General features: G+C 38.4%; 1 protein-coding gene across 1 annotated transcript; it reads left to right on the plus strand.

The window, feature by feature from the left end:
* The first annotated feature begins 1761 nt into the window (after window positions 1–1761).
* Window positions 1762–20012, plus strand: LOC308689513 (uncharacterized protein). Its single transcript, XM_081363252.1, has 2 exons — window positions 1762–1894; window positions 17976–20012. Exons 1-2 carry the CDS (start codon window positions 1810–1812, stop codon window positions 19664–19666), a joined length of 1776 nt encoding a protein of 591 aa, XP_081219378.1. The 5' UTR covers window positions 1762–1809; the 3' UTR covers window positions 19667–20012.
* The last annotated feature ends 561 nt before the right edge of the window (window positions 20013–20573 follow it).

A 20573-nucleotide genomic window follows, 5' to 3' on the forward strand; every position in this document is an offset into this window, starting at 1 on the left:
TTTTACTTTGGGTTGGGTTTTTTGTTGGTCCCAACAGATTCTGATGGTAATATCTGTCCTTTTGGAGCCTCCTGTCCCAACAGAACCACAGGCAGTTGTAAATAGCCTACTCAATACACCATAAATTATGACAAATAGTGTTATAAATTGCACTCAACCAAATGCTCATCTTCACAGGACGATGGGGATAAAGAGTTTCTGCTGCCACATCAAACAATCTACACATTAGAGGAGAAGTGTCACACCACGAAATGTAAACAGCAAGATTTGTCAACACAGAAAACATGTCATCACTGGAGAATTATTTTTTTTTTTTTTACACCATTGTATCAATTGATGATTTTAATTAATATGCGCGAGGGAGAGAGAGAGCAAGACAGCGCTCGGGTGAGTGTGCGCGCGCAGCCGGGGCTCTCTCTCTCTCAGAGTTTTCACCTAACCTCCTTTCTGAAACAGGCCCCAGGTCTATTAATTTGTAGTTGTTTGTGTGTGGGTTGTGAAATGCTTAAAAACCGCAAAAAGAAAGTCTCAAAATCCAAATGAATCAAATGAGATTGACATCAATGAATGAACGCGTGTCACCTGATTCACAAATGCACATTACAAATGGTATTCTATCCTATCCTTATTTTGACACTGAATTAATCTCACTTCTTAAATCTCTTCGTTATATAAATAATAAAAAAATCCATAAGATTTATAAAAAATTATGAAGAAATATTTAAAGAAAATACATGCACTTAAAAGCTTTTCTTGTATGTGCATGTTATTGTGTCAATAAAATGGTAGGGTATGCCTGCTTGTCATATCTCTCTTTGTCATGTCATCCTTTGTTTTTGTATAATTATGTTTTTTTCTTTAAATAATTATTATGTATATTTATTTGTATGTAATTCCTTGACAATGTTCATGTTATTGAGCATAAAGTGGGGAAAAAAATGCACATCTTCTTTGTTGCATGCGCAAATTATGATACACTAATACAAAAGAAAACATTTATATTAACCAAAAATGTCTCTATTTGTACAAATTGCTACACATTCATTTAATTTTTTATTTTACACACAGGGATAAGTTGAAAGGGATTTGGTTGTGGATTGTAAAACTTATCTGCAACATTTATCAAGTTCATGGATAATTGTGTTTGCACGTGTTAATCATTTTGATACTATTCATCCCATACAATTCCTATCAGAATCATACAGGATATGTATTGTCCTATAACCTATAGGAATGGTTCCAAAATATGATAGAAATTCTATTGAATATTCTATTTATTCTTACTGGAATCCTTTAGGATTTTTTGACAAGGTGTTTTAAAAACTGAACAGGACTTTTATTTTGGTTTGGCGATATGACGTCATAAGGCTGCACCGCTCATTCGTCTTGTTTCGGCCGAAGAAAGGTTTGTGTTTTAAGGCATTTCATTGTTTAAGTCGATGCAAATCGTTACCGTTTTATTTTAACTGCGAAGAATGTGTATAATAGTCATGCTTTATCTAAAATTACTGGTCAAAACTGTGAACATGCAACAAAACGTGTAATGATAACTTTTACAAACCAATTGCAAATGTTTTAATGAAACAGGAATCTACTGACGTTTTTAAGGAGGGCTTGGCTAATCGGGTTATTTATGATCATCATCACTATGACTGACTCTCTTATTACTGAACTAGGGAGCTGAATGAGATTTAGCTTGGAATTATTGTTTTACTTTTTATTCTTCTTTTGTCTCATTTTATACACAACATTGTCCAAACACTGAAAACTCCTGGTGAAGCAACTGAGATCCACGTTGCTGTTATAAAGATGGCATTTATCAAAGAGGAAAGTGAAGACTTCAAGATTGAAGAAGTATTCAGCATGAAACAAGAAGATACTGAGGAACAAACAGGTAGGTTTCTCTCTCAAAACTGAACTCTGTCATTTGATCCTTATTAAAATGCCTTTACAGAAATGAATCATATTGTTGATGAGTGTCCTTATATTAAAGTGGTTTTATTTGACATGGAGCGGGTCACCTTATATGGACAGACATGTTGAGATCACATAAGACAAATACTAATGAAGCCTTCAAGTGCACCTGAGAATATCAAACTTCCATGTTGGTCATTATTATTTTGACGTCATTCAGAAAACCAGAATAATCATACTGAAGTAGCCTAAGAGCTAATCATTGATAATTTAAGCTTCTCATTAAACTTTAAACACAATATCAACTCTGACCATTCCAACCATTATTTTTTTATCACTTAATTATGCAACCGTATCAAACAAAAACACTCATTTAGCATAAAGCAAACTATGAAAATTGAGTAGGGCCGGCAGCTATCGATTATTTTAGTAATTGAGTATTCTACCGATTATTCCGTCAATTAATCGAATAAAAAAATTGGGATAATAAAAAAAAATAGATCCAAGTGAACAACAGCCTTTAAAATTACTTAAAGGTACAATATGCAAGAATTTTGCATTAAAATATCCCATAATCTCAAGGCCAGTGTTATATATTTTGTTAAGTTGATTACTTACAATATCCCAAATGTTTCCAACTATTTTTAAATCGTGAGAAAATTGCGATTTTAACCAAGGAAACGGGGCGTTAGAGCAGGGGGGAGATGGGAGTCGCCAGTCAATTGCGTCATATCCGCGTTACCCTTGGTTTCCGCTCGTACTGCGTGGAGTCAGAGCCCGTCTACGAAGAGCCTGCCCACTCCCTATTAAGCCCTATTGTACCGAATTTTGGTTGTAGTTCCAACAGAGTTCCACTGGGGGCGCTCGCCATGAGTGCAAAATGAATGGGAGTCAATGGGGCTAGACAGCTAAATGTGTCTCTTTCACCCGATTGCCGTTGATAAATCTCAAATCTGATTGTAGATTTTGCAAGTTCAACATGGGTTTTAGGTCGAAAGTTGAATGAACGAGAACTTATGTCCTTTCGATTTCTTACAGGTTGAGTTGTTGTTGCCCATAACACGCTAGCATTCTGCTAATGAACGCTGATTGGTCAGTAAAGGACTGATTACGACCAGAGATACCGCTTGATGGCATCGTGTCATCCGCAGCGGGACCAGAAACAAACAAAACAAAAACTCTTCTAGCACGTGTGTTTACCTGTGTCAGCTGTGTTGTCGATGCCTCGAGAGAAAAGAAAGTGCAGAGCGCGAAAGCACCAGAGTGACTGAAGGATTGCCGTGAAGCCGTATCTGGTCGTACATGTATATGACGTCATTGACACTTTACATTTACATTTATTCATTTAGCTGACGCTTTTATCCAAAGCGACTTACAATTGCTATATATGTCAGAGGTCGCACGCCTCTGGAGCAACTAGGGGTTAAGTGTCTTGCTCAGGGACACATTGGTGTCTCACAGTGGATTCGAACCCGGGTCTCTCACACCAAAGGCATGTGTCTTATCCATTGCGCCACACCACCCTTTAAAAGACTCTTTAAAGCAAATAAGTGACTCTAAAAAATCTAACACCCAGCAATGTGTAATTTCTTTGCGTCTACTTTCGAATACAACATTCAAATTACTAGACAAAAAATTATATCCTGAGAAAAGTGGATTTTTATTGGTATAGCACCATAGACCTCCATTCATTCTGCACTCGTCCTGTGAGCGCCCTCATATGGAATCAGAGAGGAACTGCAACCAGTTCAGAAGCCGGAAGTTTACTGAGAGTGAAACTTCTCGCCATATTAGACATTCTCTGGTGGAGTCCTGGACAAATGCGGAAGTTGTAGTTGTAGCGTCTATCAAGCAACAAACGTTAGCTTGTTTCTTGCAGTCGTTATGGAACACAATTATTCTTTACCGATTGCAGCTGGTTCTGTCGACAAAGCATGCTTAATTTTATATTATCCAAATGTAGCATTCTGTAATAGTTATGTTTATGTAAGGGAAGTATTATTGCTTTAGATTTGTGTTTAGTTTATTGGCATTGTTTATCACGTCTGGTGTTTATGGCCATGTAAATAAATATAGCATGTGTTATACATAAAGATTAATCAGTATTTTGGCAAATGATGTGGGTATGTTCGAATGTACTTCTACAACAATTGTTTAGAACACGTAAAACTGCGCCGCGTTATCACAGCAATGAATTCGACATACAGTAACATCTATGATAACCGATTTAGTATTAAACCTTACTTTTCTTGCGGTTAATTCATTTTAATGAAACAAAAGTGTGATGAGGTTCAAGAGTCAGGAAGGAAGAAGACAGGGATCGGCGTGACTGGGACTCGTCCTTTATTAAAATAAAGCAAAACAAACAAAAGTCGTGCCCAACGCGCATTCACCGTGGCAACCGCGACGGCACAAAACAGTTCAAAAATGAGAGTTCGGATCCACCGGTTTTCTTTCTCTGCGTCCAATTTTCTCTTCAGTCTCTCTCTCGTTCCAGCGCGCGGCTCATAAGCGGTCTCTCCACGCGGATGTTTGTCATTTGCGCTTGACTTACTTGCGTCCCGCTCGTCTCTTCTCTCTCCCATTACAGACCGCGCTGAACCACGCCCCCCTCGCCACAAAAAGCATGTCATTATAAAAATAGAACTTAGCCTCATCCATGAACATGATATTTCGATTCCCGTCTGACTGATTTACATCCACGGTGGAGTTTAAAACGACAGTTCCCATCATTCCACGCTCCTTCACATCGTCATCAAGCTACGCCGTTGTTGTTGTTTGGATGTAGCACCCTCTAGCGGCAAAAAAAATCTTGCATATTGTAGCTTTAAATCACAAATTTATAATAACAAGCAATAATAATGGGTTCAAATAGCATAGCAAAGTAAGTAATTTAACAGCAATGTTAAAAAACAACATGTAAAATAAATTATATAAACTAATATAAACATAACTCAGGGCTCCAGACTAACTTTTTTTGCTAGGAGCGCAAGCAGAAAATTTAGGGGCACACCTTAAATCAACCTGCAACGCAGTTATTCACATTTTCCCCCATTTTGACTGTATTACTAACAAATGCCTTGGTAATAAATAGACTTAACGTTAGGGTAGCCATTTCCATAACACCAAAAAGGAGGACACTATGCAGCATTTAGTGAGGCAAGAATAATTGCATAGGACTCTGGTGTACTCACAACTACAATACAGTTTTGTCCATCATATTGATGGTATAATGATACAGTGATTCTGAAATAGTCTATTCATTGCCAGACAATTTGATCTACAATAGCCTATATCTTGATGTAGACCTATTTGTAACAGAAGAGGCAAAAAAGTGTTTGTTCACAGTATTTGTATTTATTAAAGACATTGTGATGTCTGTTTCAAAAACTGAACACCGAGATGAACCGTGCGCAGTGCCTGAAAACATAACATTTCTGGACTTCTGTAAATAACAGAAATACATAAATAAACAAATAATGAATGTGAAAAATAAATAAATACACATTTCAGTTCTTAACTAAGAAGTTCACCCTCTGCAGCAGCTCAAAGCGTCTCGATCACCCCCCGGTGACTGGTCCTAGTATAGGTCATAAACCGGCCTCCCCGTGTTAATTAACCAACTAAACAATTACATTACACTTCAAATATCTTTTTTCCAAAGGTGGTTTCGGTCATTTGCTGTCGTTCTTATCACACTGATGTAAGTTCAAGTGTCTGTTTTTAAAATAAGTTTGTTTTTAGTTAGCTAAGTGATACTATAAAAATGTTGGTGTAACGTCATGATTGACAGCTGTTATTGACCGGTTCTCTGAGCGAAGTAGTCACTGAAGCACCAACGGACATTTTTTCAGGATTTTTGGAGGACTGAGGAGATTGTTTTTACTTTATTTTAGCCTCTTGTCGTACTGCAATCAACAGACATCAAAAGTGGAGCGGAACAGAGCAGACATAGGCCACTTAAAAAAAGTGCAGGGAGAGTGCATTCTGCGAGAGTGAGGGCGGGGCGTTGATTTTGCGGCTTTACTTCCTGCTCAATACTGCACAGGTCTGGTCCCCAGATCGCTACTGCACAGACTCAAGTCCCAAGATGTCAGCGCCATATCGGGATACTGGCGGCTTCAGTTCTCACCAATGGAAGAGAGCGAAGGGGCGTTGTCGTCCATCTTTTTTTAACAGTCTATGGTATTAATATATGAGCAATATTTGTTCCTTGATCATTCATGTTAGTTCATAGTACATTAACAAAGGTAATAACAGATAAAACAAAAATGAAAACTCAATTTAAAATGTATTAGTAAATTAACAAACTAACAATGAACAATACTTCTACATTTATTAACATTTACTACATTTTTAATGCTAAAAATGGAATCTTATTGTAAAGTGTTACCATTTCATATAAATCCAAATAGTCATGCTGAAAGATGGCCATCTTTAAATATCTGCAAAGGCCAGCGCATTAAAATTACATAAATGTAGACCTACACTCCTGAACAAAATCTTAAGACCGGGGGAAGCATTCCAAGTTTTAAGCATTTTGCTCTGGTGGATTAGCCTGGCAAACCAGACCTACATCAAGATGTTAGGTCTGGAAACTCACCATAGTCGCGGCTCAATCCGAGGGGCGGGATAAACGGCTGTCTTTCAAATTCCCTCTGCACGCAATAGGACAGCGCTTCACCCAACCAGAGCGTTTTCCCAACAGCCGAGCTAACGTTAGTTGATAGATTCAACTTTTGCCATATCTGGCTGGCAAAACGACGAACATATCTTCCTTTTTTTAAGAATGACTTAAGTGCCGTTCTTTGCTCTTTTCTCAAAGAAAAACTTAACTCCAAGTCCTCCAGAGTCGCGGCCAAAGCCGATTCGAAAGACCGTTGTTCTCCATCAGCAGCCGCCATTCTTTGTTTTCAAGTAGCAGCAGCCAGGTAACCGTCGCAACTCAGTCGTGTATGTTAAGCCCGCCCCCGCCTACTCTATACACAACGTGATTGGCCTGACCCAATCTGGGTTTTTGCAGCGAGAAGGTTTATTGAGAGTTGCTAGACTACCCTGGCTGCGAAATACATTTTGCTGCCGCTAGGGTGCGTCTAGATTTCTAGGCTACTGGTGGATCATAACTGGGTTGTAAGTACTGCTTCAGAATGCCAAAAGAAGAAACAGGAGCAAGAGACAAAAAATAGAGAGTAGGCAATTTATTGAAAACGGCATTTAAACTCAAACAGGCTGTTCATCAGCTGATCAAAAGTTTAAGACCATAGCCATAAAAAGGTAAAATCTGCACAAAAATATGGCTTTCATGTCATTGTTCTTCAGGCAGTCCTACTGTCACAATCTCAAGTCAAGTCAAGTCAACTTTATTTATATAGCGCTTTTCACAATACAGATTGTATCAAAGCAGCTTCACAGTATTAAATAAATCTCCTGATGGCAAAGGCAAAAAGGCTTTCTCTCTTTGAACGTGGCAGGATTGTTGAGCTGCACAAGCAAGGCCTCTCGCAACGCGCCATCGCTGCCGAGGTTGGACGCAGTAAGACAGTCATTTTACATTTCTTAAAAGATCCTGAAAGTTATGGGACAAAAAAGTCAAGTGGTAGACCCAAAAAAATTTCACCTGCACTGAGCCGCAGGATCCGACGGGTTGTCCGTGAAGATACAGTTCGATCTTCAACCCAAATTAAGGCCCTTACTGATGCTGACTGCAGCCCAATAACCATAAGACGGCATCTGCGAGAGAAGGGCTTCAAGAACAAAAAACGTCTTCAAAGGCCACGTCTCCTCCCACGCCACAAATTTGCCCGTTTGGAATTTGCAAGGGAGCACCAAACATGGGACATTGAAAGGTGGAAGAAAGTTTTATTCTCTGACGAGAAAAAATTTAACCTGGATGGTCCTGATGGCTTCCAACGTTACTGGCATGACAAGGAGATCCCACCGGAGATGTTTTCTACGCGGCACAGTGGAGGAGGCTCCATCATGATCTGGGGTGCTTTTTCCTTCAATGGGAAAATGGAGCATCAGGTTGTGCAGGGGCGTCAAACGGCGGCTGGCTATGTGGATCTGTTGCAGCGGGCATCCCTCTTGACTGAGGGTCCTCGTCTGTGCCATAATAACTGGGTCTTTCAACAGGACAACGCTGCAATTCACAACGCCTGCCTGACGAAGGACGTCTTCCAGGAGAATAACGTCGCTCTTTTGGACCATCCTGCGTGTTCCCCTGATCTAAATCCCATTGAGAACATTTGGGGTTGGATGGCAAGGGAAGTTTACAAAAACGGACGTCAGTTCCAGACCGTGGACGCCCTTCGTGAAGCCATCTTCACCACATGGAGCAACGTTCCCAGCAGCCTCCAGGAAACAGTCGCATCAAGCATGCCGAAGCGAGTGTTTGAAGTAATCAACAAGAACGGGGGGGCTACTCACTACTGAGTCTTTTTTTGACATTTTTAGTTCTGTTGTGGGTTTATTTTTGGGCTATGGTCTTAAACTTTTGATCAGCTGATGAACAGCCTGTTTGAGTTTAAATGAAGTTTTCAATAAATTGCCTACTCTCTATTTTTTTGTGTCTTGCTCCTGTTTCTTCTTTTGCCATTTTGAAGCAGCACTAACAACCCTGTTATGATCCACCACCAGATTTTTTTTTATCACATTGATTTAACCGCTTGAGGTAGCCACTACTAATATTATTCCTCTCAGCCTCGACGGCAAACATACTGCTGTTCTTTCTCTGCTAATGCAGCATCTAGCTAACAAATTAATTACTTTATGATATGGCAATATGTACTTTAGTGTTCTGTGCAGCTTGTGATCTCTGTGCAGCCTCACGTGTTCAAATAAACAACACAAGGCTTTAGTGATAGTTTTTATTTCGCCTGTAGAGGCCGCTCTCGCGCTGTGTAATTCCAGCAGTCTCTTCTCAGCGCTCTTATACTGTGTAATGACAGAGCACCCTTCTCAGCCGCTCCAGCAACGGACGCAATCTGGAAACACTATCGGTATGGATTTTTGCTGATAAACGATAGTTTCACCAATCAACTATCAGTAAAAATGTTGAATCGGTCGACCTCTAATTTCGTTTGCCGATATAAAAATTTGGTTGCAACGGCAGGAAAAATAGTTGCAATTCAGAAGCCCTGTAATTTATGTACATTATGTATTATTAATAAGTTGGTTTCGACAAGTCTCGAATCAGGCTACGTCCTACCTACCCCCTCCAATCGTTGTGGCGTACAAATCGTGCTTAAAATCTTTGTGTGTGCAGCATTAGCGAATCAGTTCACAAGAATAAAAGCGAAAGTGAGTAAACCATGAAGTCAAAAGGGGAACACAATTTTTCTTCTAATCTCCCAGTATGCAAATTCTTCATTCTAGACGTTCATGTTATAATGAAGATAAGTGATTCATGTTAAAAATTGTAAACAAGTATTGCTTTGATTATGGTTTGTATATCTGGAGTCCTAGTTTCGGTTTTTTTTTTTTTTGAATGATGTGTATAAACCACCTGCCACATGCTGATGCAGTCAGTTATTTTCTCTCATGTACACGCTGTGAAGGCAGAACTGAAGTCAACAAAAAGCATCCTGAAATTGCTGTTGCTATTGTCCAAGTGAGGGCGGAGTGGAAAGCTGAAGTAATGGTGTCCTGTAGGCAAACTGGCATGGGTCCAATGTTGGGGGCAGGCATGTTTTCAGGTGAGAGAGATCCAGCCTCTCAAAACACTGGGCAATGATGGGGGTAAGAATGACATGGCGGAAGTCATTGAGGGTCATTTCAGCAGCATGTTTTGGGTTATTCTTTCAGGGTTTCCGCGGGGTCTTAAAAAGTCTTAAAGTCTAAAATTCTGACCTTTAAATTTAAGGCCTTAAAAAGTCTTAAAAACGGACAGATTTTCATCCTAGGTCTTAAATTTCATTTAGTCAGGTCTTAAAAAGTGTTTACCCTCATTCATTTCCAGAAACGCTGGCCGCAGAAAGTTATTACAAAGTAGCAAAAAAGTATTGAGTTGTAGCCTACAAAAGAGTAGGGGTCTCCAACACGTCGCTCACGTGCTACCAATAGCTCGTGGCTTGATATGAGCTAGCTCGCCAGAGGCCGTTCACATATCGCGTCTTTTGCGCGCTCAAGTTTGTTCAAATCTAGGCGCGCGCTCATTTTTTTACCAGACGCAACGAGATTCTTCTTCTTCTTTCGAAGTTTTATGGCGGTTGGGCGCAACGAGATGAAAAAAATCTAAACTTTTCAGAATGCTGCAAACGCACCGCAGGTCATGTGACAGGAACCAACCAATCACCCCTTTACATAACAACATTGAAAGCTCAGTCAACATGAAGGATGGGGGTGCACCCAAACACTAATAAATATAAGCTAATGTGTAAATGTCAGTAATTTCTTTTTTGACTCATTCTTTTTATAAAAAAAAATATTTAAAGGCTGAAATATGAGGTTTATCTTTGTAGAAAACCTTTTTTGTCCAAACTTTATTTGAACTTGTACATGTTAGTAGATAACGTTGCAAGCATAGGTTGCAAGACACTCTTTTAAAATCTGGCCATCATTTTTAATGGTATTTTAATGTTCACAAAAATGTAAACAAAAAGTGCATATTGATGCTAATCAATTTGTTTTTTGCTGTTTTTCGACATAAAACTTGTTGAATTGACTTCATTCTGTAGTATTAGTACTTTTTGAACAGGATTCTGTGATAACCGTGATAATTTTGGTCACTTTAATCATCTCATAATTTCCTCTCTAGTTATGATCAACTAAAATCAACAATAATTGTGTTTTTACAGTATAATATAAAGTACAATTTTCTATAAAAAAAACTACCTCTCCCTCTCTCTCTCACACACACACATCAGATAATCCTAGATGGATAGAAAGATAGATAGATAGATACTCTAATGATCCCGAGGTAACTATCTAACTTGGATAATGCGTTGTGTAGGTCTTAAATTTCAATCTCTATGGTCTTAAAATGTCTTAAAAAGGTCTTAAATTTGACTTACTGAAACCTGCAGAAACCCTGTCTTTGGGTTGTTGCCGTGTCTACACACCTGGTGTGATCCAGAACAGAACTGGTGTAAAATTTAATGTTCGTCAGGGAATTCAATGTAGCCTGAAAAACAAACACATCCCAGTCCAGTGTCCTGGAACTGGTGCCGTAATAAAGAGTCTGCTTCCTCCTGCAGTCCTTACTGTGGGGTCCACACGTTTAATGGGGGTGTGGTGTGTTTGGGTAGCAGGAACAGGGATACGTGGTCCGATTGTCTAAAATGAGGAGAGGTGTTGCTTTATAGGCTCAATCATCAATCCAGGCTAAAGTCAATAATTACCATTCCATGATATTAATAATTTCACTAATAAGCAAGCTTCATTACAAGTGACAAAAAGGTCACTTAATATTTTATTCCAAAATTAGCACGTTTCTGTCAGAATTCGTTGAACGTTCTACGCAATCCAACGTGGCGACGCTCTTAACAGATGTTTGTTTGATCATTAGGCTATAGCCTAATTCCTCAAAATAAGTAAAATCTTATTCTTTCTCTCTCTCTCTCTCTCTCTCTCTCTCTCTCTCTCTCTCTCTCTCTCTCTCTCTCTCTCTCTCTCTCTCTCTCTCTCTCTCTCTCTCTGTTTTCGGTGCTGATGCAGTGATGCGTTCATGTAAACGGCACCTAAAAGCTGTCACAAAGAACCAGCAAAAGTAATGATTACATGTAAAATATTGCAATGCAATGAGACATTTTATTTTTTTATTAATAAACAAGTGTTTCTGTGTCGGCTGCAAAGATGAAGCTGAGGATACTGACTCGCGATCTTCGCAGTAGTGAACGCGCTGGAGAGAAATGCACATTTCAGACGGATTACATAGTTTTATTTTGTTTTGAATGGTTCTGTTTAAAAGTAAAGATTTCTGTAGATAATATATATATACATATATATATATATATATATATATATTATCTACAGAAATCTTTATATATATATATATATATATATATATATATATATATATAATTATTATTATTTTTTTTTTTTTTGGTGTGTGAGGCGAGTAGGCTACCTTATACGCTGAGTTTCGGTTCATGGATGATAGCTTAAGCTCCAGTTCAGGCGCTGGCGCCTCGGTGACGTGATTATCTATTGTCTGCTATATTTACTTTTTACTTATTAAATCCAGGAAATTGGATAATGAAACACTGATTAAAATTTAGATACAATTAATACAAAACGAAATTCACTTTAAAGAAAGGCTTTGTGCTTTCTGTTTGAGGTCTCTGTGAAAGTTTTAAAGCAGTCTTTTAGTGCTGCTTTCAGAACGCTCATGTCCGTAATGGAGAACTGTCACGTAACATTGTTTTTTCCTCATAAATGCGAACATGAAAAATAAAAGACAAAAGACTTTTTAAAAAAAACAACCATCCACAACTTTATAACACTCCAGGCAAAGTACCTCTTTTTGGTCAACATCCTCCTTTTTGTAGCCGAAATAGTCCCAAATAGCTTTGACTTTCTTTTTAGTACGAAATCATAATTTTTTTTTTTTTTCGGCGGATCCTCTTCGTCGCCCATTTTTAGCTAAGTTAATGTTATAGGATTGCCAGTGAATGTTGGGCTGTGAGCGGTAAGCAGCGGCACAGCGAACCAATCACTGTGGCAGGCACGCGAAACGTGCATGTCACCCCATCAACAAGCCATACAACAAACTCGTGTTTACTGTGTGCTACCGTTCTCTTAATACACCATGGGTGCTACTACCTACCCTTCACATCGCATGTTCCGGCGATGTGACTATCACTCATGCGCACATCGCGATGTCGATGTTAAAACAGAATATCGTTCAGCCCTAGTACAAACATGACCCAGAATTTTGTCTTCTGTTGTAGGGCTGGAAATGTTCTGATAAAACTTGGGTCCTTACATTAGTGTAGGGTAATTTTTTTTGTGTGTGTATGTGACCTGCCGATACCAATTTTTGCCGATTCTGTTTTTCGTTCAAAGAACTATAATTGACAGCATATACAAATGAAAATCTACTTTTCTTTCATTTTAGTTTCTTAAAAAAAAAAACAGAGTAATAAAATAAGAACAAATAAACAAATTTCAAGGAACAGCACAAATTAATGCAATAAAAAGAGATATGAAATAAACATGGCTTAAAGTTTCAGGTTGATATACAGTATATTCAGCTAAGAAATACTACAGAAAAAATAATCAAATGTAAAATAACACTGGATCATCTTCATTGTAAAATATTAAATAGTCTTTAGTAATTAGTCTGGGGAGTCTGCTCTGTATTTTCTACTGCACAAGAGGCGTGATCAACGGGCATAGTTCAATTGACTCTGTACGTAATTGGACAGTCCTTCAACCAATCAGACCAACGATCCAGGTGACGTACTTTGCAGTAAAAACTCCAGGCAGGAAACGTGTCAACAAACTTGTTGGTTTGGAGCATTGATCGACGGTTTGCAGAAGCAGCAATGGCATCGAGCGATTATTATTTAATTTTTTTGCAGGTTGTGCAAAAAAAAAAAACATGAAAATGAGTGGTATTTACACTCACTCAAGCAATTTGTTTGCTAAGCTAAAGAAGCCATTGAGCATCGTCGTGAGGTTAAAAGAAATTGGACTGGATTAAACCCGCCAATATCGCACCAGGTGGATAAGCCAGTTTGTGATTGGTCCCCGCAAATTTGTAACGGAAGCAGGACAGAAGAATGTACAGGTTTCCAGCCTGAGCCGCAGGGCGAAATCAAATTGCCGGCAGATCGGGCTGGGTTTACCCAGTCTATATTTACCCAGCCGATCATGCAAAAAAAAAAATGGCCGGTTGATCGGTGCATCTCTACACAGCAGTTATGTCAGCTCTAAAGTTGTTGATGTTAATCAGGAGTGTTTGATTAGGAAAATGTGCTCTTTTGAAGGGGTTCCAGGGTTAAGAAACCACAGATCCAAATTATCGTAACTATAGTAGTTATCTAGGCTTTGTTTTGTTTTTTTTCATTGGCAGAATCCTTTAGCCCATCATATAAAAATATTTCATTAATATAGTCGTATATATAGTCATTGAACGAGCGCAATTGACAATGGAATGTGTGGAGACTTGCACAGTGTAAGTTGATGAGTTGATTTATTGATTTATGACGAGTTGATATCTCGTTTTAATATGCTCCTGTTCTTAGAGATTTTTAGATGGGTGCGGAGGCTTTTTAAGTCGGGTAGAATCTACTATCTCTGTCCCAGTTTGTTCGCTGGCTTCCATGGCTCCAATATGCTGTGTTTTCCGCCAACTGGCAACCTGTGGTGGTGAAATACTATTGGGTAAATTGGCAACGGGCAGTATCGCACAGACCAAAACAAAAACTGACATTCCGACACAGAATGCACATTTCAAATTAAAATAACTCGCTGTAGCATTGTTTTTCAGAGAAGCATGTAAACTCAGCATGTTTCTTAAATACCGGCAAACATATTATGGTATTGTTATGCTTTAGTACAGTCAAAAACTTACATATAGCACCTTTTAACTTAGAATGTTAAATTACAAATGTTCTTAGTAATTCTGAAATTCTTGACCAAAATCTTTCATCAAAAAGATTTGTAATAACCTTCCCAGAACAGTCTCACACGACTGCATTCCTAAACATCAGGCATTTCTCCAAAAGCAAGAGAGCATAGAGTTTATTGCATTTTGTTTGCACGCTTTGAGGTGTATTACTATACAGGAAAAAAGAGCCACAGTGGCCGGTTGTAGCAACTTCCATATTTATTATTAATATTATATTTGTGACCCTGGATCACAAAACCTCTTAAGTCTTATGTCGCACGGGTGTATTTGTGGCAATAGCCAACAAAACATTGTATGGGTCAAAATGATAGATTTTTCTTTTATGCCAAAAATCATTAGGATATTAAGTAAAGATCACGTTCCATGAAGATATTTTGTAAATTTCCCACCTTAAATATATAAAACATTTATTTTTGTGAGTGAATGCTGCACAATCGCCAATAGAAATGAACAACTTTAAAGGCGATTTTCTCAATATTTTGATTTTTCTGCACCCTCAGATTCCAGATTTTCAAATAGTTGTATCTCGGCCAAATATTGTCCTATCCTAACAAACCATACATCAATGGAAAGATTATGTATTCAGCTTTCAGATGATGTCTAAATCTCAATTTAAAAAAAATTACCCATAAGACTGGTTTTGTGGTCCAGGGTCACATTTATTATTGATACTTTATGCCCTAAGAAGTGATGGTTTTGTCCTTTTGCACACATGGGGTGAAAACTGTGTTGTATTTGCAAATGTTTTAGCCGATATTCTAATTGTTTAATGAGAAATGTACTTCAAATGGAAACATATCTAATGGTCTGCATTCATAAAATGTTTCTGCACATGCCACAGCTTGACTAAATTTTTTAGCAAGTTTTGTCCTATCTGTTTCATACAGCTCATGTATCCTACTATTAACTGAGTTGTTGGATGCATTTCGAATTGTCACACAGATCTTTGTCCTTCATTATGTAAATCGACCTGCATGCTATAACTATCCATTTAGCAACTGCTTCTATTAATTCCCAGGAGGTTGCCACATCCATTGTTTTTAACTGAACACTGTGCTAACACTGTTGGTGTTAGATACACTATATTGCCAACAGTTTTGGGACGTCTGCCTTTACATGCACATGAACTTAAATGACATCCCATTCTTTATCTATAGGGTTTAATGTGGAGTTGGCCTACCCTTTGCAGCTCTAACAGCTTCAACTCTTCTGGGAAAGCTTTCCACAAGGTTTAAGAGTGTGTTCTTCTATGAAGCGCATTTGTAAGGTCAGACACTGATGTTAGACGAGAAGGCCTGGCTTACAGACTCCACTCTAATTCATCCCAAATGCGTACTATCGGGTAGAGGTTAGGACTCCGTACAGGCCAGTCAAGTTTCTCCGCACCAAACTCACTCACTTTACTTTACACCTTACTTTGTGTGCTGGTGTGCAGTCATGTTGGAACAGGAAGGGTTCATCCCCAAACTATTCCCACAAAGTTGGGAGCATAAAATTATCCAAAATGTCTTGGTATGCTGAAGCATTAAGAGTTCCTTTCATTGGAACTAAGGGGCCAAGCCCAACCCCTGAAAAACAAACCCACACCATAATCCCTCTCCACCAAATTTTGCACTTGACACAATGCAGTCAGGCAAGTACTGTTCTCCTGACAATGTTGTGGCAAATTCAAAGTTCTTTTTGGTTCAGGTCACAAAGAAGTTTCTCAGAGTCGAGGTTCCAGGTCAGAAGAATTAACTTTATTGACAAGCAACAAAGTGAGAAGCCGGCTGTCCATCCGGACATCTGAGGTTACAATGGCCAGTGTTCATGTCTTATACTTTTTCTTATCGCTAGGTGCCCAATGGGCACCCTCATATCTATCTCTTCTTCTCTGTCACTCCTTGTGGCCTTGTCCCCATTAGATACATCTCTCCCTAAACCACCTTCTATTGGTGGAACATCTCAAAAAAACATGTTTTTCTGCCAGTGCATCCCAGCACCTGCATTTACAGACTTTTTGGGTACTTTTCCATTCTCTTATCCTTGTGACCTATTTTCTGCTGGGCATTACAGCATTCAGACTTTCACATGAGACAAGGGAAATTCTTCAACAACAACAGCCAAACCTAGACTCTCTCAGAATATAGTTCATCATAACATTATTATATCATACACCCGCTATATTGCTAAATCTACCCGATTTTTCATATCAACAAAAAAACATACCGGACTAACCTGGCTTCTCTCGAGACTCAACTGCTAGTTCTGTGTTACTGAAATGCTGATTGATGTGTGAATGTGATTGATTACAAGGTAGATTGTAACGTCAGAAATACCAGTGATTTCAAACTGGGTTTTTGAGACTTTTTTTTTTTCACTGCAGTTTTGAGGAGAAAATACTCAGCAATGGTGTTGACTTCTGAATTTTCACATGGTTTGTCTTAAAGCATATTAAAACTGGCACATAGACATATAAACAACATTTAAAAACTTGATTTTCACCATGAGCCAGACATAATTTTTTCCCCTCTGCATACTCCCTTACTTACACATGAATCAGATCATCACCTCATTAGGAGGGCTCTATGAACTTAAATGGGTGCGTCGGATAAGAGGGACAAAATGAAGAATGAGCAGGGCTGTTTTTCTCAAAAGCATTGTAGATCATAGAATCATTGCCACCAATAGTCTCTACGATCAACTTAGCTGTAAGGAATAATGAACAGAGGGCAGGGTTTTACTTTAGCGCTCCTCCTCTCAATCTCTGCTCATAGCAGACTAACGGTTTGAGAGGAGTGGTTAAGCGTTTTCAACCCAAGCCGTCAAACTAACGTCATCAGAAAAGGAACGCCATTCCAGACCGGAAGTAACTTTTCAGGTTTTGATTAAAGATTACCATGGCAAAACATTTTTTCTGTGTATTAACTTGCACGGATTAATTGTTCGCCACAAGACTAGTAATATGTGTTAACAAAGTAAATAGGGTCAATTTTGATTTCATATCGACTTTAAGAAGCACTGCAATAAAACCTCTGTCTTGTCAGAATGTAATAAAACATATGCCTTGACGAAAATGTTCTTACTTTTTAGCGCAATTTTCCACCGGACAAAATTGCGATTGTTAACTCATGATTTCTGTTCTGTCTGTGCGCACCAATCTTGCACTTCTATCTACTCCTCAACCAGACCACCTAGAGACTTCGGGTTTTCAGCATTATGTTAAGGAAGGTCTAGTCTCGGGAACGCACAAAAAAAAATCCAGGAAAAGATTTACTATCTCTTAGTGTTGTGATCCCATGACGTCAGAAAATTGCGCTAAAACACTCAATGAGTTTTTATTACCTGTTTTCTATACAAGCTTGAACACTTTATTTTAGAACAAATCCTGAAAACTAAGAAAATATTTTGTTAAATATATTGCTTTGGATTTACAGGAAACACCTATTCATGTTGTTTCTGTTGCTTTGTGCCATTAAACTGAGGTTTTTGTCTCTTTTCACCTTAGGCCTGATTCCACTGAAAGAGGAGAGTGAAGTACTGAATGAAATGAAAGAGAAAGATCAATATGAGAAACATCATGATTTCATGACTGCCGGAAATTCAGTGCAGTCCGAAAATACTTCTACACAAAAAAGAGTGCCAGAGACTGACCCTAACAGTTGTTTCACATGCTTTAGGTGTGATAAGAGTTTCAATCAACAGGAAGACCTTAAAGTCCACATTAAAATTCACAAAGGAGAGAAGCCTTATACCTGCAAATACTGTGGAAAAGATTTCCCTAGAAACACACACCTTAAAAGCCACGTGAGAGTTCATACCGGAGAGAAGCCTTTTACCTGCCAACAGTGTGGAAAAAGTTTTGCCCAAAACTCAAACCTTACCAGGCACATGAGAATTCATACTGGAACGAAGCCTTACATCTGCAAACTGTGTGGAAAGAGCTTTACATGGAGCTTAAGCCTTAAATGTCATATGTACATTCACACTGGAGTAAAGCCGTTCACATGTGATCAGTGTGGAAAAAGTTTCAGACGCAAGGAAACCCTCAGTTACCACATGGGAGTTCACTCAAGAAAAGACTGTTTTAAATGTCATGAATGTGGAAAGAGATTCTCAGACATTACATACCTTAACAAGCATGTAATCATTCACTCTAAAGAGAAGATTTTCAAATGCCAACATTGTGAAAAGAGATTTAGATTTAAAGTAGGCCTTAAAGTTCACATGAGAATTCACACTGGAGAGACGCCTTACACGTGTCATCAATGTGGAAAGACTTTCAGATTTAACGAAAGTTTTAAGACTCACATGAGAATTCACACTGGAGAGAAGCCTTACACATGCTCTCAGTGTGGAAAGAGTTTCAAATATAAAGCAACCTTTAAAGCCCATTTGAGAAGTCACACTGGAGAGAACCCATACACCTGCAAACTGTGTGGGAAGAGCTGCTCACAAAAAGGAAATCTTAAGACTCACATGAGAGTTCACTCTGGAGAGAAACCATTCAAATGCGTTCAGTGTGAAAAATCTTTCACACGCAAAGAATCCCTTGATTACCACCTAAAGATTCATTCAAAAAAGAACTGTTTCAAATGTCATCAGTGTGGAAAGAGTTTCCCAGACAGAAAAAACCTTAAGAGGCATGCAATAGTTCACACAGGAGAGCAGCCTTTCACTTGCCAGCACTGTGGAAAGAGTTTCAGATTTAAAGGCAACCTTAAAAGTCACATGAGAATTCACACTGGAGAGAAGCCTTTTAGATGTCTTCAGTGCAAGAAGAGTTTCACATATCAAAAAGATCTGAAACGTCATTCACTAATTCATTCTGGAAAGAAACTGATGTGTTCTGAGTGTGGCAGTTGGTTTAGAAAAAGGAGCAATTTCAAAAATCACCTGTGTATTCACTCTGAAGGAACGAAATTACAGTGTTCTGAATGTGGTAAGATGTTTAGAAAAAGGAGCAATTTCAATAATCACCTGCTTATTCACTCTGAAGGAAGGTCATTTAATTGTGAACAGTGTAATAAAAGGTTTCTTTTGCCATCACACTTAAAAATACACCTTAAAAATCATGCAGATGTGAGACCCTATTTGTGTTCCTTGTGTGGAAGGAGTTTTAAATGGCTCGGCAATTTAAAATGTCACCAGAAAATGCGTATCTGTGTGAGATCAAGGCTACGTTCACGCCGCAGATGAATGTGCGGTAAATATGATTTTCTAAGGCTTTTAAAAAACTTTTTTGTTTATATATGAATGCCTGACCATCTCTTATATTATTGCTTTCAATATTGAGTGATTGTGGAAGACTGAATCTAAATTCAATTGTTTGGATGCATCTCTCATATATTTGATTATCTAATACCTTGGAATCAAAATATTAAAAACATTTCTGTCTTGCTGGATAATGCCACAATGTAAATGAAAATGAAAATAAAAGGAATTAATTATTAATGAATTAAAATAATTATGAACATTTTACTGCATTTATTTATTTTTGAAAGAATGCACAGGTGAAGGTATGTTGTCAGTCTGGTCTTGATGTTGATGTTGGTCTTGATGTTGATGGCTGCTGTTTGGGGTACATCTGATTAAATCTGAGCGCTTATTCCAGCCCTGGGTGTATCACTACTGAGACTGTTACACTAATGATTCTAGGTATTTCTAGTTTATTCAGTTAGTCAAGTCAGTGTATTTACACAATACACTTTTTAACGTACATTTAGGTGTCCTTTGAAAAAAAGTCTAAAGGTATACACTGAACAAAATTATAAATGCAACACTTTTGTTTTTGTCCCCAGTTTTAATGAGCTGAACTCAAAGATCTAAAACTTTTTCTATGTACACAAAAGGTCTATTTCTTTCAAATATTGTTCACTTCTAAATCTGTGTTAGTGAGCACTTCTCTTTTGCCGAGATAATCCATCCATATCAAGATGCTGATTAGACAGCATGATTATTGCACAGGTGTGCCTTAGGCTGGCCACAATAAAAGGCCACTCTAAAATGTGCAGTTTTATCACACAGCACAATGCCACAGATGTTGCAAGTTTTGAAGGAGCATGCAATTGGCATGCTGACTGCAGGAATGTCCACCAGAGCTGTT

The sequence above is a fragment of the Scardinius erythrophthalmus genome, assembly GCF_964197995.2.
Source record: "Scardinius erythrophthalmus genome assembly, chromosome: 4".
Lineage (NCBI taxonomy): Eukaryota > Metazoa > Chordata > Actinopteri > Cypriniformes > Leuciscidae > Scardinius > Scardinius erythrophthalmus.

Excerpts from the sequence above, each read along its gene's own strand:
- LOC308689513 (XM_081363252.1), top strand. The coding sequence starts at position 1,810 with ATGGCATTTATCAAAGAGGAAAGTGAAGACTTCAAGATTGAAGAAGTA. Across the intron at positions 1,895-17,975 it reads AGATACTGAGGAACAAACAG|GCCTGATTCCACTGAAAGAG; the intron begins GTAGGTTTCTCT and ends TTTTCACCTTAG.